This window comes from Prinia subflava, chromosome 2 (assembly GCF_021018805.1).
Source record: "Prinia subflava isolate CZ2003 ecotype Zambia chromosome 2, Cam_Psub_1.2, whole genome shotgun sequence".
In the NCBI taxonomy this organism is placed as follows: domain Eukaryota; kingdom Metazoa; phylum Chordata; class Aves; order Passeriformes; family Cisticolidae; genus Prinia; species Prinia subflava.
In genome coordinates this window covers 97,942,936-97,961,615 of record NC_086248.1, presented here as the reverse complement: position 1 = coordinate 97,961,615, position 18,680 = coordinate 97,942,936, and the positions used below count along the sequence as shown (strand labels likewise).

At 48.3% G+C, this 18,680-nt stretch overlaps 1 protein-coding gene across 1 annotated transcript in view; it reads left to right on the top strand.

The window, feature by feature from the left end:
• The first annotated feature begins 649 nt into the window (after positions 1-649).
• The window catches only part of EHD3 (EH domain containing 3), a 30,155-nt gene continuing 12,124 nt past the window's right edge, over positions 650-18,680 (top strand). Inside the window, exons 1-3 of the mRNA XM_063391158.1 lie at positions 650-1,184; positions 7,828-8,004; positions 12,723-12,820. Of these exons, the coding sequence (XP_063247228.1) occupies positions 958-1,184; positions 7,828-8,004; positions 12,723-12,820 (502 nt within the window). The 5' untranslated portion in view covers positions 650-957. The remainder of the gene's footprint in view (positions 1,185-7,827; positions 8,005-12,722; positions 12,821-18,680) is intronic.

The window sequence follows — 18,680 nt, the reverse complement described above, 5'->3', positions numbered from 1 at the left end:
ATAGTCCAAGAGAAAACTGAGAGTGCACTTCATCAATGTGTATAAATATCTAAAGTGGGGCTGTCAAGGGTGTGTCAAGCCAGGCTCTCCTCAGCGGTGCCAAGCAACAGACAAGAGCCAACGGGCAGAAACTCATGCACAACCAAATTCTACCTCAGTATGAGAAAGAACTTCTTTATTGTGCTGATCACCACACATGGAGCATATTGCCCAGCAAGGCTGCGGAGTGTCTCTCACTGGAGTATTCCACAACCATTTCATCACGATCCTGAGCAACGTGTGCTCTGCAATGACCCTGCTTGAGCAGGGAGGTTGGATGAAATGACCAACTGTGGTCTCTTCCAACACGACCCATTCTCTGATAGGTTAGAGACTCAGATGAAGCTGGCAATGCTCAGGAACAGCTGGCCCGCTCTCAGATTTGCACTCGCACGGTTCATTTCTGTGGATTTTGTCTGATCTATTTCGAACCGAGGCGAGAAAGGAAATAAAATGGCGCCGGGTTGAAAGTTCCTTCAACGGCCCCCAGGGGGCGCGGCGGGACCCGGCCCCTCCCCGCTGTCCAACATGGCGGCTCCCAGCGCGGCTTCACCCGCCGGGGAGAACGGGCGGCGCCTGCCAGGAACCGCCGGCTTCCGGCGCCCGCCCCTTTCCTGGAGGGCCGGGCCTCCGCGCCATGCCCACGCCGGGAGCCGGCGGCGTGAGGGGAGGCGGCGCCCGCCGGTGCCGCTGGGCCGGGGCTGCGCGGACGAGCCGCTCCTTCAGCCTCCCGCGGGGACGGCTCTCTGGCTGAAATCGCCGGCGCAGGTGGCGTGAGGGCGGGCGGCCCTCGCGGGTGGGCGCTGGAGCGGAGTGAGGCCCGCCCGGCCTGAGGGGGATGCGCGGGTAGCCCGCGCTCGCAGCCAGCCCAGCCCAGCCCCGGTGGTCGCCGCGGAGCTGGCGTCAGGAGGCCACAAGATGTTCAGCTGGCTGGGCACCGACGACCGTCGGCGGAAAGACCCGGAGGTGTTCCAGACGGTCAGCGACGGCCTGAAGAAGCTTTACAAGACCAAGCTGCTGCCGCTGGAAGAACACTACAAGTTCCACGAGTTCCATTCGCCCGCCCTGGAGGATGCCGACTTCGACAACAAGCCCATGGTGCTCCTCGTGGGGCAGTACTCCACTGGGAAGACCACCTTCATCAGGTAAAACCCAGCTGCCTGCACCCTGGACGCCCGGGCGCTGGGGTGGGGCAGAACGTGTCTCTGCTACCTGTGCTATGCCTCGATCCCCTTTCTGTTACCCCCTCTGCGTCCCCTCAACAGCTTTTCATTGAAAAGTCACCTCCACTCAAACGCAGAGCATTCCTTCGCAAGCTCAGGGTGGTGTAAGATGTCCCATGAAACACCGACGTGGCAAAAAGTAGCCCAGGGCCGGGCTGAGGAGTGCAGGCAGGGCAGCAGTGTGGAGACGTGAGTCACTGGGGCCCTCCCGGCCGTCCAAAGTGCACAGGCTCTGGGAAGCCTCGCGCGGAGCATTCCTGCACTGCCCAGGCTGACCCTCGTAGCAGCCATTCTTTGCCATTTGCTGTAGCTTTTGAGTGGTGGGGCAGCTTTAGAGGGGGTGCTTCGGTTTGCAGTGGTCGCTGTTATACGCTTGCATGTGTCTGTCTCTTTCTGCACTGTCCCAGAGACAATACTCAGAACCCACTTAGAGAAGCATGTGTGCCTGTGCAGAGAGACCTGCCCCTCTTTCAGGGCTCCAGAAGTAAAGCCCTGTTTTAACTGGGTCCTGCTCGGCCGAGATGCTGCGAGCAGCAAGTTCCTGTCGAACCGTAAAGAAGGAGCAACTGCAAGCAGCTCTTTCTTTTTGATGATGTTAAACTGTCGCAGAGAGGGTTAAACTTTTCCAGCTGGACTTGGTTGCAGGGATCTCTGTTCAGCCATGCTGCTAGTTTAACTTGCAGCAGGCTTTCCCTTGGGATCATAGCTGAAGCTGCGCTGTCCATGTTTCCTATGTGATTCATAAGCTAAGCGTTAAATTCCGGCCTTTTTCTGGTGTGGCTGTGTTGAAATCTGTGGAATTACCCCAGTGTAAATCTGGACACGAGCTACAGGCAGGCAGCCCTTTGTTCTACCAGTATTTCTTTGGTGAAGGAGGGAACTGCAGAGAGTAGAGAGAGGTGAATCAAATTGACTGTATCTCTAAAGGAGTGACCTTGAGAAATGCAGGGGCTTTTTTTTTTTTTTGTTACGTGCTGTAATATTCCTGCTGCTAAATTTCTTGGTCAGGAGCCAAGAACAGAATGCATTTTTGCTACCTTGGCATGTACCTGGCAAACAAAGTTTAAAAGTTAATTTTTCCCGTATGAGCAGATGAGGTGGATGGTGAAGGAGTGCAAAACACCCAAAGAAGCATTTTTCACATGTTTGCAAAGGGAGTTACTCTTCTGAAAAATAGAGAGGATAGCTAGCACAACTGCTGCTTCACCCCAGATGTTTTTCTGTGACTTGGTACCAAACCTGTTTGTAAAGCTTTTTCTGTCCTCTGGGTTACAGACACTCAGAGTCTGAACATAAGGAATTGCTGAATTCTTGATAAGGCTGTCTAACTACAGCATCTCTTCCTAATTCTTTTCTCTGGATTGCCTGCATCGGTTTCCCTGCAGTCTCATCTGCATGCTGTTAGCAGAGGCTTCCTGTCTTTGCCCCTCTCTGTTCAGTAAAGTCCTTTTTTCTTTAAGCCTCAGCTCCTCTTGCAGGAAGTTTGGGTGCCTAGAGCATGTTCCAGGCAAAAGAAGATTGAGTATTTGCTCATATGGGATGGCAGCAACAATCACTGGCAGCAAGTGGACCTGAGCCTCTCTGACAACTGCTTTTCACTCGTGCTTGTATCCTCTTCTCCCAGTTTTCTGCACAGGGCTGGGATGAGCCTGCACAGAGACAATGGTCAAGCAGAAGTGACCAGGAGCTTTGGGAGCTTCTGCTTCACGGGAGTGCCAAACGGACCCTCCAGAAAGGCAGGGTCTTGTGTTTAAAATGGTGTCTAAGGAGGTGAAAGTTGAGAACTTTGGTGGAACCCCAGGGTCTCTAACAGCGTGAGAGTCTGTTACTCCAGCGTGTTCCCAGTCAGAGGCCAGAAAACCTCGTGTTGCTCGTGACAGGCTTCCAGCGCGAGCTGCAGGCAGTGCTCATTAAAGAGCTGGGATAAGCACCAGATTAGCATCCAGAGTTATTGTGGGAAGGCAAGTGGGAGCTAAGGCTGAGAGCAGGGAGGAGTTAAAGTGGGCTAGGGGGAGGAAGTGGGAGGGTTGACAACCATTATGTCTCAGCAGTAGAGTGAAGCAAGAAGCAGCCTCTGGACATTCCATCCACAATCTTGTCAGGATGGGAAGATAATTAGGATTATCCGTTTTATCAATTCCACTCTTAAATTGCATCCTTCATGTACCGCCATGCAATTTAGGGAGATGACTTAATGCCACCAAGCAATCATGTAGAATTAACTCAGTCCCAGTTTACCTGGATCCCATGACACCTTACAAAAAAAGTCAAATACCTAAGGAATGTCTGTTTTCCAAACCTGTTTCCTTGTTTTGGGGAATCTGAGGTGAAACAAGGAAGAAATGCAAGGCTCTGAAGCACCTAAGCTGCAGCATCTTGCAGTGAGGCTGCTCTCTTGTCAGGAGCTGATGGCAGAGAAAAGGCAGTCAAGGTCAGCAGTGAGAAACATTCCTAGAGGCTGAGCCAGGGAAGAGGGAGGTGAGCTGTGTGGGTCAAAGCCAGTGAAGCGAGACCAGAGCATGGCTTGTTTTCAGTGGAACCAGGCTGTTCCCTTTTCTGCTTGCAGGGACACAGAACTGAGCCTTTCTGTGCTATGTGAAAGGTGTAGGTAGCATTGCTAATGCAGCTTTTCCGTTCCTGCTTCCTGCTGTATCATCTCTTTGTGCTCACTCCCATTTCTCTCCACAGCTTACATTTGGCTGACGCTTTTCCACAGGGTTGGGGGCTGAAAGTTGGTGCTGGTTAGGGCAAGGCAACACCTCTATCTGGGAATATCAGACAACCACTGCAGGATCTCACTGGAGCCTTCCTTTATAACGTTATTGCTTTTTATGTTTCCTGTAAGAGGGTGGGAGTACAGGACAGAACATTACTCTCCTAATTAACTTAGGTTCCTTGGTCATTTCTAAAAATAATCTTGGCTCAAGTCCAGCCATCCTGCTAATAAAATAAACAAGCCTGCCAGAGCCCTACTAACTGTCAACATAGCTTGCTTTTCTGGTGTAGCCACCCCTTCCTCCTACAGCTAATCGTTTACACGTCCTGGCCTCTCCACACTGTCACAGGCTACACGCAGAGCTCTGGTGTGACCTCCCCTTGCGGCCCTGAGCCTTTTATCTGTGCCTACATCAGGCAGTTGTCACCATTTCCTCCTGCTCTGCTCTTCCCGTTGCCGCTCGGCATCACCTCTGCTGCCACACTCCGCGGCATCCTGCAGGGCTCCCGCATGACTCATCACGGGCAGGGAGCCCCTTCCCCCACATCCTTCGGCACTCCTGCCCAGCGAGCCCGGCCTCTCCCTACCCATCTCCAAATCCACCTGGGAAAGGCGACCCCAGGCTGGGCTGGCACTAACACAGCTCTCCTGCCCTGGGCCTGCTCAGGAACAGGCCTGAAACAGGCAGACAGGATGATGCTTCCAGCCACACACCGACTCCAGACACTTCTCTAAAAGGCAGATTGGTCATAAAAAACCTATTCCCCTCCTGCCTGGGGTACTCTGCAGTTTTCCCTAACCTGGCTAGAGGTCACTCCCCCAGGCCTTTGAAGGTGTCCAGCAGCTCACCTTAAGGCTTGCAGCACTGGCAGAGGAAATTGCTTGCTGGTGGTTGCTGTTTTCCACAGCTATTGTTTGCTCTTCTCTCCCAGAAATCCCCACAAATGTGACAACGGCATGTGTTCTCTAGTGTGCCTGTGGTAGCCAGGGCAGGCTGCGGAGCAGAAGTGCCTTCCCCCCATCAGGCAGTGTCAATACAACCCCTTGTGTTTGTCCTTTGCACAATGAGATTCTTGTGCAGCCGACACCCTGCTGCACAATGTACCCGAATCTCCCAGAGAGGCCTCACTGAAAATAGATGCTGTGACAGTGGGCACTGCAAATCTTCATCTCTCTGGTTTCCTACCACTTGTTGCACATAAGTCAATAACATTGGTGGGTAGCTACTTCTTTTGTGCTTTTGTTGGGATTTTTTGGGTTTTTTTTTTACATCTTACACAAGAAATAAACACAGAAATGCTTTGAAATGTTAGCTGAGTGGAGCTGTGATAAAATTCTTTCAAGCAGGCTGTCTGGAGGAGTGTTGCTATTACACGTAGGACTTTTGGTTAGATTTTCTGGGAAGCTTTGTCTATAAATAACAAAGAACTCCCCCCCCCCCCAACTATTTTTTACTTTTGCTCGAAAGTTGTCATATTACACATGCATTTCAAGCCTCTAAAAAAGAAAAAAGGTAGTTGTTACAGCAAGGCTGCAACCTGACACTGGGAGTAAGACTTTCTGAAAAGCCCTTCATTTGTTGTATTTGACAGTTGGTAACACTGCCTATTTCTTTTCTCTCTACTATTTGCACGGGGAAAATGCCAAGACTTACTTCTATGGATTCAGTGAATTCCCATCTGTGTAAAGCCACTGGCTTGACAGCAGTGGCCCTCAGGGCTAGTGTTTGAATTGCTGTCCAGCACAAGCTTCGTTTCCAGAGTCTGGCCAAGTGGCTTCTAACCTAGCAAATAGCTGTGCAGTAACCAGCTTCCCAGGGAACTGAGCCAAGAACATTCATATGATAGTCTGCAGGGCCCTCGGTGGGGCAGAAGTAGCCCCTCCTTGTTCTCAGGTGCTTCAAGCTGGAGAGGAGTTACTGTGGCTGCCAGGGAGGTGTATTGTGGTCACCAGCCAGAGAGGTGGCACACACCAGCACTACACTACCTGCAGTCTGCTTTTCTTAAGTAATGACCCACTTTTATAGGAAAGTTTGAAAAACCACTACATAAGGTTTAGATAAATAGGATATATCCACCCTCATATAGGAGGTCAGAGGGCTGCTCTCTTCCTGGATTATTTCAGGTCTTTTAGGCGCTCTCAACAGCTGCTGTTGCATCTCGGAGTTTTGCAAGAGTCACTTCTGGTGGATTCTGGTGAGCATGAGACTTGGAAATCACTTTGGACAAAAGATACAAGAAAATACATGATAATACACCAGTAAAGGAGGTGTAGTCATCTCCTAAGGGAATTATGGATATCATTTGTGGAGATACTCTTGTTGCAGCAAGTGTGTACCAGGCCAGATAAGTATCAGTGATTTGTCCTGGGTATACATTTGGTTGTTTTACCTCTAGATCCAGCTGATTTAGCCTTGCTCACTCGGAACTGAAGACACATTTGCTGTCATGGTATCAGTAAATAGCCTGCACAGGGTTTTTTTTGTTGCTCTTTAAATACTGGATAGTGATTACCTAAGTTAAAATGACAGTGAAAGCAGGAACCCCTAAAAAGTAATCACAAGCCCTCTTGCCAATGGTCCTGTAGTCCTCACACAGGGACTTCCCTCACCTAAGACTCACCTGAGTGAACGAGTGCTTGTGCTTAAACATACCAGCCTCAATCACAAAAAAAATCTCCAGTCCTTCTCCTATTCCTTTTTCCACATCCTCATAATCTACTTGTAACATCCTGGCAATTCTGAATCTTTCTACCTACTGAGGATTAGGTCAAAGCAAGGGAAGAGGGAGTGTCAGCTACCCTCTGGCAACAAGCAACACGTTATTTGTACTAACTTCGGTAGTCTGGTAGTCATTTTATTCTTCATGTAACTAGCCAGAGCTTAGCACTTGTCACCTCTGACACCACCCCATACTGAGGGCTAGACCAGTTCTGGCCACCTTCTGCAGGCCACATGGACATAATAGTCTTAGTTTTCAGCTCAGGAGCAGCAGGTGGTTTTGTACACCCACACACACAAACACAGGCCTGACCTCAGTGGTGGCATTTGGCACCTTTGTGAGCCAAAGGGAACTGTCCCGTGCACACACCATTGACCCACCCTGAATTTGGCAGGGTCAGTTAGGATATGCAGCCAGCATCCTGTTCAAAGCCCTACAACCCCATGGGTGACTGTCTTTCCCTGAAATTTGCCAAACTACCTTCAGGAAATAATAAAGGATGCTGTACTTACTGTGCTATCTAGCTCGATACATAGCTTGCAATGTACTCCCCCAGCCATGTGCGTAGTGCTCAATATGCTCAAGCAGTTTGTAGTGCAGACCTGTGGCTGCATTTCAGAAGCACACGAGGACAGAGACTGAGACTTCAGTCAAGTGCAGGGGAAGTTGGCATTTAAGCAACTGATTTGGACTTGGGGCTAAGCACATTAGTTGGATGAGTCTGCTGAAACGAGCGGCGGTGAAGTAATTGGTATTGGCACCAAGAGCCAGTAGGCTCAGGATTAACTCTGTGATTGCAGTGAACTGCTGTTTTTACTTTGGTGTGTTAAGTCTGCTCCAAATGTCTTGAGGACTGAAGTACACAAAATGATGCAATGTGATGAGAATCTCTTCCTAGCAGCTATAGTCATCTCAATTTCTTAATCCGCCTTAAATGAGCTTTCAATGTTGAGATCCTAAGTAGAAAAGCTACCAAGGCATTTATCAAACAATTCAGTGACAGTGCTAAAAATAGTCTCGGAAGGATCCATGCTCTTAAGCTCCATAATTGCACTGCAATCTTCAGTACAACTCATTTAGGACTTAGCAGCTCATGTCTCATGCCCACACCCTGTTTTTTCACTTACAGGTACCTGCTGGAGCAGGATTTCCCGGGGATGAGGATTGGACCAGAGCCTACAACTGACTCCTTTATAGCAGTTATGCAAGGAGATGTGGAAGGAATTGTTCCTGGAAATGCGTTGGTGGTGGATCCCAAAAAACCGTTCAGGAAACTCAACGCCTTTGGCAATGCCTTTTTGAACCGGTCAGTACTCAAGAACTCTCTCATTCTGTGGAGTAAAGTTAGAATCTAATGAGCAGCACAGCAAGTAATGCACTTCTCTTCCTCCCATCCACATGGCTGGTGCAAAGCCAGGCCAGTCCTACCAGGTGCACCATAAGGCAGTTGCTGAAGGGCTGATAAATTCACGTGTGACAGACCTTCATTTTACTTGAACAAACAAAACAAAAATGACATTACAGCCAAAGCTTATCCTACAGGAGACTAGAGGTAGATATCTTCATGACATTTCTTGTCCCCTGCTTCAGTATTTCTAGCTTCTTCCATTTGTAATCAAAACCAGGCTCTCTCCCATGCCTTATACATACAACCTCAGGTGCACATTGATGGCTGCTCCAATGTGTTTCCTGTAAAAAGGAGTAGCAGGGTGTTTGGACAGTGGCTCTGACATGAGGAACATAACCTTTCCATCCCCTAGACCCAGTCCAACCATAGGGAGGTTTTGGACGTAGGCCTTGCAGGAAGCCAGCAGCACACACCCATATCCTAGATGAGCACAAACTGTGCTGCAGAAGGCAACAAACCGACTACACCCATCATTGACGCCTTCCCCTAACACGGTGTGGGAGACACTGGAAACATGGCAGCTGCTCAGCCAAACAGCCAGGAAAGCTGGGCTGGGCTCTGGCTCCCATCCGATCTTCCAAGCTTAGGGAATGACTGTCCAGAGGGTGCAGCATCTCCTACCAGCACTGACTACTGGAGTGCTGGTGTAGGCTGTGGCGAGGCAGGAAGGGCCTGCAGAGGAGCATGGGGAGGAACGTGCTGGCAGGAGAGGGACCTAGCTGGAGTCACTGCTGTGTGGAGAATCTGACATACCTCAGGGTGACAGGAAGCAGTATCTGATCACTGCACACGAGCATCATTCAAATACGTCAACGTGGTCCTGCACCAGAGAGACTTTGAGAAGTTTTTGTTGTTTCATAGGGCCCAGAACATCTGCAGCTGACCAGCAGTTAGGTCAGGAGACTGCCCACTCCCTACACCAGGGCAGAATGGTTATCTGCCCTAAGAGAATAACAGGCCTCTTGCCTGGAGTGCAGAGATCGAGGGTGAAGAGGACATAATTCAGAACAGATCAGCTGATAGCCAAGAACAGCCACAGCTGGCAGACTCTGCAGTTCACTGCAGAGAAGGAACATTAGGCCAGGTGTGGGGGACAAAAAAGCAAACACTTCTGAACTAGCCTGATGGATGTGTCTTGAATGCAGTTTGCTCCTAATACAGCAAGGAATCTCTGCATGCATTAACCCAGTTCACTGTATCATGCTGTGCTCTTGTTATGCTGCTTCTGCTCTTCATTCTCCTGAAGAAAGAGTCAAGCCTGTGCAGACAGCAGGGCAGAGGGACACAGCAGTGATTCAGCAGCAGCCTAAGTGCAGTCCTAGCAATACAGGGTGTAGCCACAGCAGCTAATGACATCTTTCTCTTGCTGACATGAAAAAAGAGGGGGTAATGATTTCTAAATTGACAGAGGAGACACACTAAGGGGAACTGGCTCAGCTGTGTGAGCATCATATGCTGAAAATACAGATGCTGATGCCTAGCCTGTTAGAAAATTAAACACATGCAAGAGTTGACTCAGAGGGCCAGAAATTTAGGAGATGTAAGTCCTGGTGCACCCACTGGACCAGATCAAGCCACCCACACTTTTCCGATGGGCTTGGCTTCTGGGCTAAGGACAAGCAGAGCTATCTCTGCCTTGCACATACCTTGCTGCTGCTATATATATGCCAAGGCCCTGACCTCAGCTAGGAGGCTGTTAGCAAGAAATTTGCAGAAGGGAGCTAATCTCCAGGGCCCACACCTCTAAGATGAGATAAGAGTGGCCATGGGGAAGCCTGCCTTGCCCATGGATGGTTAAAGACTTGACTGAGCATCAGTGGAAAGGAACAGAGCAGCATGAGGCAGTAGCATTCACACAGGCCAAGCTGGTCTTGGCTGAGAGGTGGCAGCCACAGCACTGTGTCCTATGAGGTGCAGAGCCTGCTGCTCCAGCAGTGAGCATCCACCCTTAGCTGGGACTCCCTCCCTAGCAGAGACAGGATCTGCTGCTTTCCAGGAAGCAAGGGAAAACTGGTAGAGTCAGGATTTGGCTGGGAGATAAACAAATCGTGCTGCTCAGAGCCTGTATCCTCTCTCCCTTCATTCCCAGGAAGTGGAGCACCTGCGCACATCTGGGAGGTGGGGCTGCCCAGGACTGAAATGAGAATCCAGAATCCTGTCTCTTGTCTGCTCTTCTTGTTCCAGGTTGTTCCTGGGCATTGAGAGAAGGGTTTGTTTTCCTTTCTCCAACTCTGCTGGCCAAACCCCACCTCTGGGAAGATTCCAGAGAGATGAGAATTTGCACCTTGTTATCAGGAAGACTTGTTTGGCACCAAGGGCCTGGAGCAAAATCAGAAATCTCACCTATTTCTTTTGTATCACACTGACTAGGTTGCAAGAATTCCCCCATTCCCTAAGTCTTGTTTTGGGAAGCTAAGGTGGTTTTGTGTTGTGAACAGCAGGAGAGGTAGATAACATGTTGCTCCTTGAGCCCTATACTCTGCCGGTAGAGGCAGTGAAACTAGTTTGGCACCGTGTTGTTCCCTTCATATGGCCCCAATCAGAATTAGGTCGAGCTCCCTGAGGTCCTGCCGTTCTGCCGGGACAACAGGAGGGCAGCAGCCTTAGTTTTGCCAAAAGAGCCAGAATGCTCTCACTCACGCTGGCCTCTGACCTTATATCTGAAATCTCCTGTGGAGTACTTTTCCTAGAGAAACTGGTGGAAAGTCCCCCTGCCCCATTTAATATTACAGCACAAGGAATACTCAGGGCTGTAGTAATGAAGAGCAAACCTGGGTTGGCAGGACAAGGGAATAACATGACCTTCTGAGCCTTTTGTTCTCTGCTGCTGTGCCTGGCACTCGACAGGATAATCAAGCCAGTCCCCCTCTTTGATATGAGGTATTACACATTCCCAAATGCTCTCTGTTGCCGCCTGCCAAGCTGGAGATGTGGGAAGATGTAATATGTGGTCTGAAATAGCTGACAGCTTAGGGGAGGAGACGCTCTTTAACCCATGAGGATTCACTCTTGCCAGAATCTTCTTGGAGTCATAGTAGAGTAGAACATAGGGGAGTAGAACAGCTGGGTTGTGGCATAGCCTGGAGGAATTCAGAGGTGCAGGGGCTTCTGCTGAGCCAGACATGCATGAGAGCACTGCAGGGCCCCACCTGCCTTGACTGCACTGAGTGGTCCTTGTGCCAACCCCCATCCTCTGTGGTTCTGCCTCCTCCCCCAGGAACATGTTTTTTGTGCCTGCATGTCACACTACCCTGTTAATTTGCATGTGTACACACACACACACTTAGAGCTGCTGGAATGCCATCCCAAAAAGGCTATCCATGAAATGCTACCAGAAGCTATGGAAGCAGACGGGCTTTTACTGTCCTTTGCTGTTACTAGCAACAAATAGATGAGCTGCAGCCCACAAAGCAGAAGTGACTCTTCTTAGGCAGTGATTTGCATAGATACAGGATGGGGACAACTAGCTAGAGAGCAGTTACACGAAAATGGAGCTGCAGAGGGGGGAGCAGTGAATTACAAAATGAATGTGAGTTAACAGTGTCACACTGCTGCTAAAAAAGCACACATATCACTGGGATGTATAAACAGGACTGTCAACTCCAAGAGATAAGCAGCAATCCATCCTTTCTGCTCAGCACTAGCAGTGGCTGGAGTATTTCAGCTTGTGGCATCATGCCTGAAGAAATATGTGGAGCTGTTTGAGAGGACCCAAAGGAAGGCTGCAAGGGTCTTCAGGGATTTAGAAATGAGCTGGAAAGGCAGCTAGAGAGAACTGAAAGAGATAGGAAAAAGAAAAAAACAACCACAGAACTGTTTTCTATAGAGGAAAGACTGAGGGGAGCAGGATGACAATGGTGTATATTGTGACAAGAGGGGAAAAATAAATAATTTACCACATCTACTGTATTTGTGACTGAGGGGCATTATAGCATATGAAATTTAGATTAGATGTTAAAAGAAGAGGATTTACAGTAAAGGGTATTAAGTAATGGGAGTAGACTCACAGCAAATGTTGGTGAGTCTGCATTGTTATGGATTTGAAGAACATTTTAGACAAATAACCTGATTGATCCTGCTTTGAGGCAGGAGGGTAGACTGAGCAGCCTCTTCAGACATCATGCTGCCTATGCTTTACTACTTCCATGGTGCAATAATAGCACACTTTTTGTCTGTTTAAGATGAGATTTGAAAGAGAACAAAAGTCCTACAGAATTGCTGATTTTTTTTTTTAAGCAAGTTATTTCAGTTCACTTGAGTTCAGGACTCTACAGGGGAATGTCTAACCAAAGAAAAACAAATACCACTTCTTGTTAAAATCTAAACAGCATATAAATGAAAACCCAAATGTTTTTATAATTCACAATTTGGGGGCCCATATCAAAAACCTGTCCTAGGTCATGACTGAGACCCATGTTCCAGAGGCAGCAAAATAGAGAAAGTTCTAGTTTCTTAGTTCTAGTTTCGTTCTCATTTCTTTAAGTAACAGTAGCTCCGAGCTCCAACCAAAGACTTGAGAGATCAGAGTCTGGCTTGTCCCATGCTGCCTGTGATGTGCAGCACATCGTGACTGTTTTGCTTTTTTTTTTTTTTTAACACATTTATTTTCCATGCAGTTTCGTCTGTGCCCAGCTCCCTAATCCCGTATTAGAAAGCATCAGTGTCATTGATACGCCAGGAATCCTTTCTGGAGAAAAGCAGAGAATTAGCAGAGGTAAGTCCCAAGTTCAGTTCTCTTCGAAATGACAGTAATCAAAACCAAAGGAACTCTATATGATTTTCACTTCAAACTAGACAAGCTGTGGATAAGAGCACTGGTGGGAGCCTCTCAGAGCTACAGGATGACTTTGCAAGTGGAGACCAAAGAGACATGAATAATCTCCTGCAGAGAATTTAAATGTTTTCAGAGAAGGCTGCTGACAAGGTCAGCAGCACCTGTGTCACAGTCCAGTATTTCCCCACAGAAGAGATTTCTGTCAGTCAAGTAATACCTATCTGCTTTGCAGAAACTTGCTTTCAGTGGCTTACTGATGATCCGTAGCCAAGGCCCCCATTGTAATCAACCTGGTTTCTTGCACTGGCCAGGCTTCCTACGTCTAGTGCAGGACTGAATTGGGTTTAAGAACCGTTGCCACTCAAGTTCCTCATTGCAGTGGGGAATCTGGAAAGCCTGCGGACACTAAATCATAAAATTCTAGAGTAGTTTGAGTTTGAAGGGACATTAAAGATTCTCCAGTTCCAACCCCTGCCATAGATAGGGGCACCTTCCACTAGAGCAGGTTGCTCAGAGCCCCATCCAACCTGGCCTTGAACTCTTCGAGGGATGGGGCATCCACAGCTTCTCAGGGCAAGCTGTGCCAGTGCCTTGCCACCCTCACAGTAAGGAATTTCTCCTCAATATCCAATATAAGCCTACCCTTTTTCAGTTTAAAGCCATTTCCCCTTGTCCTGTCACTACAGACCCTTGTGACTGGAACTGAGGAGTAGCATAGTCTCCTAGTGAACTCATGAGGTCACTCTCAGATTCATCATCTTAAGTGGACAACATCTTTATACTTTAAACCTAACCTCTGCTCACCTTCTTGCTCTGTAAGGTGATGGTGGCATAGGTTGCATTTCTAGAAAGTTCCTTAGATAAAGCTGGGGGCTGTGCACCATTTCACTGGAAGAAAGCCAAGAGCAGTAATCTCAGCATTCATGTTTGAGATCAGTTCTCATCCACACTGCCTACTAACAGTGCACAGTTGAGTTTCAGCAGCACAGGCTATACCCCAAAGTGCTGAGGCATTCCCATATTTCCATGCTCTGCCCCATAAGATTTCAGATGACTCACGACTTTCCAAGGTCTGTGACACTTTTGCATTGAAATTTTTCTTGGAAGCTTCCTTTTTTCTTTTAATTGAGCAGCCACCTTGTTTGGAGCCAAGTCTTGTCTGTTCTGCTGGGATTTTCCACCACAGGAACCTTAGCTAGCAAAGAAGTGTCAATAAAGCACAGCTACAGTTCACAAAAAAACCCCTCACATTAACCTTTTTCAGTGTGGGCCTCTGGACTGCTAGGGGATCAGAAATTCCAAGGTGTGCCAGCCTTCGTGGGAAGGTTGAAAAATATGCTGTGCAAGCATTCCTTCCCCTAGTAGAAGCATTACAGAGATTAAAAAAAATGTATTATGTGGTGTAGACATTTTCAAGTCAAAAATTGCCACTGAAAGCAACCACTTCTGTGGAACTGTCACAATGAAGGAAACTAGCTCAGGAGGAAGTATTTTTGTTATTAAAAAATAAATAAAAAGAAGGTCGAGGTGAGTCAAAATGGACCCATTTCAAGCCCTTTTTCCAAATCTCCTCACTAATTCAAATGGTGACATGTATTGCAAGATTTTCCTACTTTTCAGCTGTTTACAGAACTAAAAATACCCTCCTGCAAAATAACACTGGCACTTCTTGCTGCTCCTTCTGCAAAAATTTCTGTCAGCTTTCCAATGGGTCTTGGTGTCCCGTTCTAGAGCCTGTCAGTCTGACCTTGGTGCTGGCAAAGGTCGTGGAACTGATCATCATCATGGATCAGGCCAGACAGCACAAGCTTAGGAAAGGCAGGTCCTGTGTGACCAACCTGATCTCCTGCTGTGATAAGGTGACCCTTTTCCTGGATGGGGGAAGGCTGAGGATATTGCCTGCCTAAACCTTAGTAAAGCCTATGGCCCTGTTTCCCTCACATTCTCCTGGAGAAACTGGCTGCTCATGTCTTGGATGGGTGCACCTTTCCCTGGGTGAGAAACTGGCTGGATGGCCAGGCTAAGAGGGGTGCTGAAAAGAGTTAAATCCAGTTGGGAGGCAGTCACAAGCCGTGTTCCCCAGGGCTCAGCACTGGGGCCAGTCACGTTTAATATTTTCATCAATGACCTGGACAGTGGGATTGAGAGCACCCTCAGCCAGTCTGAAGGTGACACATTCTGGGCTGGAGTGCTGGTCTGCTGGAGGGTAGGAAGGCTCTGCAGAGGGATCTGAATGGATGGGACAGATCAATGGGCTGAGGCAAGAGCCGAGTTTGGATGGATTCAACCATCTTAAAGATCTTTTCTAACCTAAACAATTCTATACTTCTGCAGCTAATCTAATGAGTGCCAGCAATGCCAGAACATGCTTTTTACACAGCTGTGCACTGTTACAAAAGTCACTGGTGTACTTTAACCCAAGACAGTAATGCCTCTGCAAACATTTGGAAACAGCTGAGGAGGCTAAAGGGGAGTCCCAGTTCTGTACATTTTTGCATGCTATACATGTTTGTAGAACTGGAGGCCTGTCTCAGCATGTGGAACAGGTTCTTCCTGGACAACTTCTCTGTCCCCAGTGCAATTAAGTCCACTTAGGGCAGGAAATTGGCACATTGGCCCTCTGACTACAGTGTGTGGTCATTCGACCCTTTTGCCAGAAGGCAGCTCTAGGTGGTGTACAACCATCTCCTGATCATCCTGCCATCCCAGGAATTTGCTCTGCTGTATCTCCAGCTGGACAAGGGGGCTGTCATGACCTGTCAACTGATCTAGTCACAGCAGTTAAAAGTACAGTGTAGGTGGGATCTTGCTATGTCACCATTTACATCTGGGACAGACTGAAAGTGGTCCTGCAGGCCAGGTCAGATGACCTTGCAGTAGATACAGGACGGAATCTTCATCTGGTTTAAGTCAATATGGCTTTGTTGAGACTAGGACAACTCCAGCAATTTTTGTCTGCAGGGAGCAGGAAGAGTCAAAACAGGCTGAGGTGCCTGTGTTTAGGCAGGGCTGCTAGGCATTGGCTTGAGCTTATCTGGAGGTTTTGGAAAGGGAGTGAGTACCTCCCAGCTCCCATGGAGGAGGAACAGGAAAAAGTGGTGAGGCTGACACCTTTGCCACCAAGCCTACAAGCCAGCTGATCTCGTTAGCAAGTTGTTTTTGGAGGCAGATAGAGCAGTAACATGGTCTAGGCTGAGAACAAGACAGGGCTAAAAAATGCTGACACAACAAAATTCTTCTGCTCCTTCTGTACCTTCCCAGCCTGCTCAGATTTCACTTGGGAATGAAGCAATACCTGAGAGAGTCTTACAGAGGTTTTCCAAGAGACTTTGAAGGTTCTTAACTGCTTGGAACAGGAAAGCTTTTCTTACCCCCATTGCTAGTAGTGGGTTCTAAGACCTCAGACTGGGGTACCTGGGATGCAGTGTCAGGGAAGAGAGTAGACAGTGAAGCAGCATTCTGTCATAAATTTAAGGGGGAAAATAAAAATGTAAAAGATGTGGCAGGCTTTCCCAGCCTGCCCATCCCATGAGAACCAGCAGCATTTCTAAAAATAGGAAATTCCTTTCAGTGGGAACATCACAAGTCCATCTCCTTCCCCATTAGACGTCAGGACCATCAGTTAATCTATACAGTGTCAGCTTAGCAGAATACCACACTGTCAAAGCTTAGCAGTCCATGAGAGCCACCTTATACCCCTGAATTTCAATGCAGGAGCTGTTCCTTTTACTGCATCCGTGTTTCAAAAGGCAAGAGTAAGGGAACAGGGTTTAAAGGATTGATTCAGGGGCCAAGTCCTGATTCTGAAGTTTTTCTCTTGTCTGAATCCTTGTCTGAATTAAATTCACTGCCTTGTTGCTGTTGAAGATGACAGATCTGACAGTCCCCTCACAGCCAGTGTGTGCACAAGCACAGGGTGCTGGTGTTGGTGCTAGCAGCACTCAGCCTCCTACACTCAGCAGCAGGGCTTTGCAAATGGCTACCAAGCTTTGCTCCAAGGAATGCTGTATAACCCCAGGAAACAAAGCTCTGCACTGGCTCTCTTCCAGGACTGCATGACCATAAAGAGCCCCCTTCCCCCACAGAGCAGCCCATCAAGTTTCCCAGTAGAAGAGCTGCAGGTTTAGGCCTATCAAGCAACTGAGGGTGATGCAGTCTGTCATAGCTTAAGTGCACATCCCTTTGACATGCAGTGACATCACCAGCACTGACACAGCAGCTGCTGCTGCTCTCAAACGCTCATAAAAAGTGTAGCCAAGGAGCTGTCTGCACTGATTTGACCTACTGAGCTCCTGACTCATGCACTGCTTTGTGGTGGGCACCCACAATGTCACAGGTGTGGTAGCCAGACACCCTAGGATGACAGGTGTCATTTACAGGCTTTGGGGAAATTTTTCCAGGATGTCTTGGCCCAAAGCATCCTGTCCTTCACAGCTTCTGTATTATCCTTGCCTGGAAGCCAGCTATTTCTCTTCTGACCTTTTTTGCAGACTGGGGCATGAACCTATGTCCACATTTAAAGAACTAATGATTGCATTGCCTTGTCCCTTGCTCTGTGTCCTTTTTGTTATTTATTGTTTCTAGGGGAGCATGAGACTGCAGAGATGCCCATAGGGGAGGTGTTTGTACCAAAGCAGCACAGCCTTGTCTGCTTTGACAGTTTGATAGTGATACAAATGCCATCCACTTGGAAAGCACCGTCCTAGTGTCACTTAATAAGCTCAGGCCAGCCTGCTGGGAGGGAAAATGAGGAGGGGGTGACTCTACTGAAATAAATGAGGACAGAGAGGAGGGCCACAGATCAGGTCATTCAGAGCCAGGACAGGAGTGAGGACTTCCTCATAATTCATCACCTCGTGCAGTCTGCCCTGCTAATGGAGCCACCTGGCAACAGGAACTCTTGCGCTTCAGTGGCAGGGCCCTCCCTGGGGGCTGAGCCTTGCACGCTCTGCTGCCCATCTGTCTCAACCTACATCTGCCCTGAGCAGAGCAGATCCAACTCTGCCACATTCATTTATGCCTTGGCCAAGCTGTATTTGATCCCTCTTTTGGGGTGGCACTTCCTGGATATATCCTGAACACTTACTTCATGTTCGCTCTCTATATGCTGCCCTCTCCCTTTCCTGCATTAGCAGTGACCACAAGGTCCTAGCCAGGAGGTGAGGACTGGCAATGTCATTCCTCACTGGCTTTATTTCCAGTATACACTGTTCCAGCATTTTCCAAGCCTTCCACCCTGTTCCATTCTGCTGGCTTCAGTGCAGCCCTAAGCATCCCATAACCAAGGGAAAAACCCCTACCCACCAGCCTCGCCCTTCTCCTGGGAAAGCAGAATTCCCAAACGACCAGCAGCTTCAGCACCAGGGACACTTAGTCACTCACCAGTCTGACAGCAAGAAGAAAAATGCTAATAGCAACAATCTTGGGCAGTGCAGAGCCCTCAGCCTGGCTGTGTCTCAAATAGCCATGCTTGGAAAGGAAAGGCAAACACCAAGGGAATTGATGTTCTCCCACTTCGTGCAATGCTGTTTAGGGTACAATGGCAACAAAAAATATTTTTTCTGAGGAGCTTTGTCACGTGTGCTAGCAACAGCATGATACAAACTAAAGGCATCCACCCTGAAAGCCTCTAAAAGGGAGGCATTTCAAATATTTGCTATAATACTCCCCACTGGTGATGTTTGCTTATATTCTGTATTTCACTCTTCTTGGAAGGGTGAAAGTGCACTGGTTAGTTTTGACTTTCCAGTTCACCTCCATTACAGCTGCTCTGCCAACCTGCCTGATTTTATCACAGTCT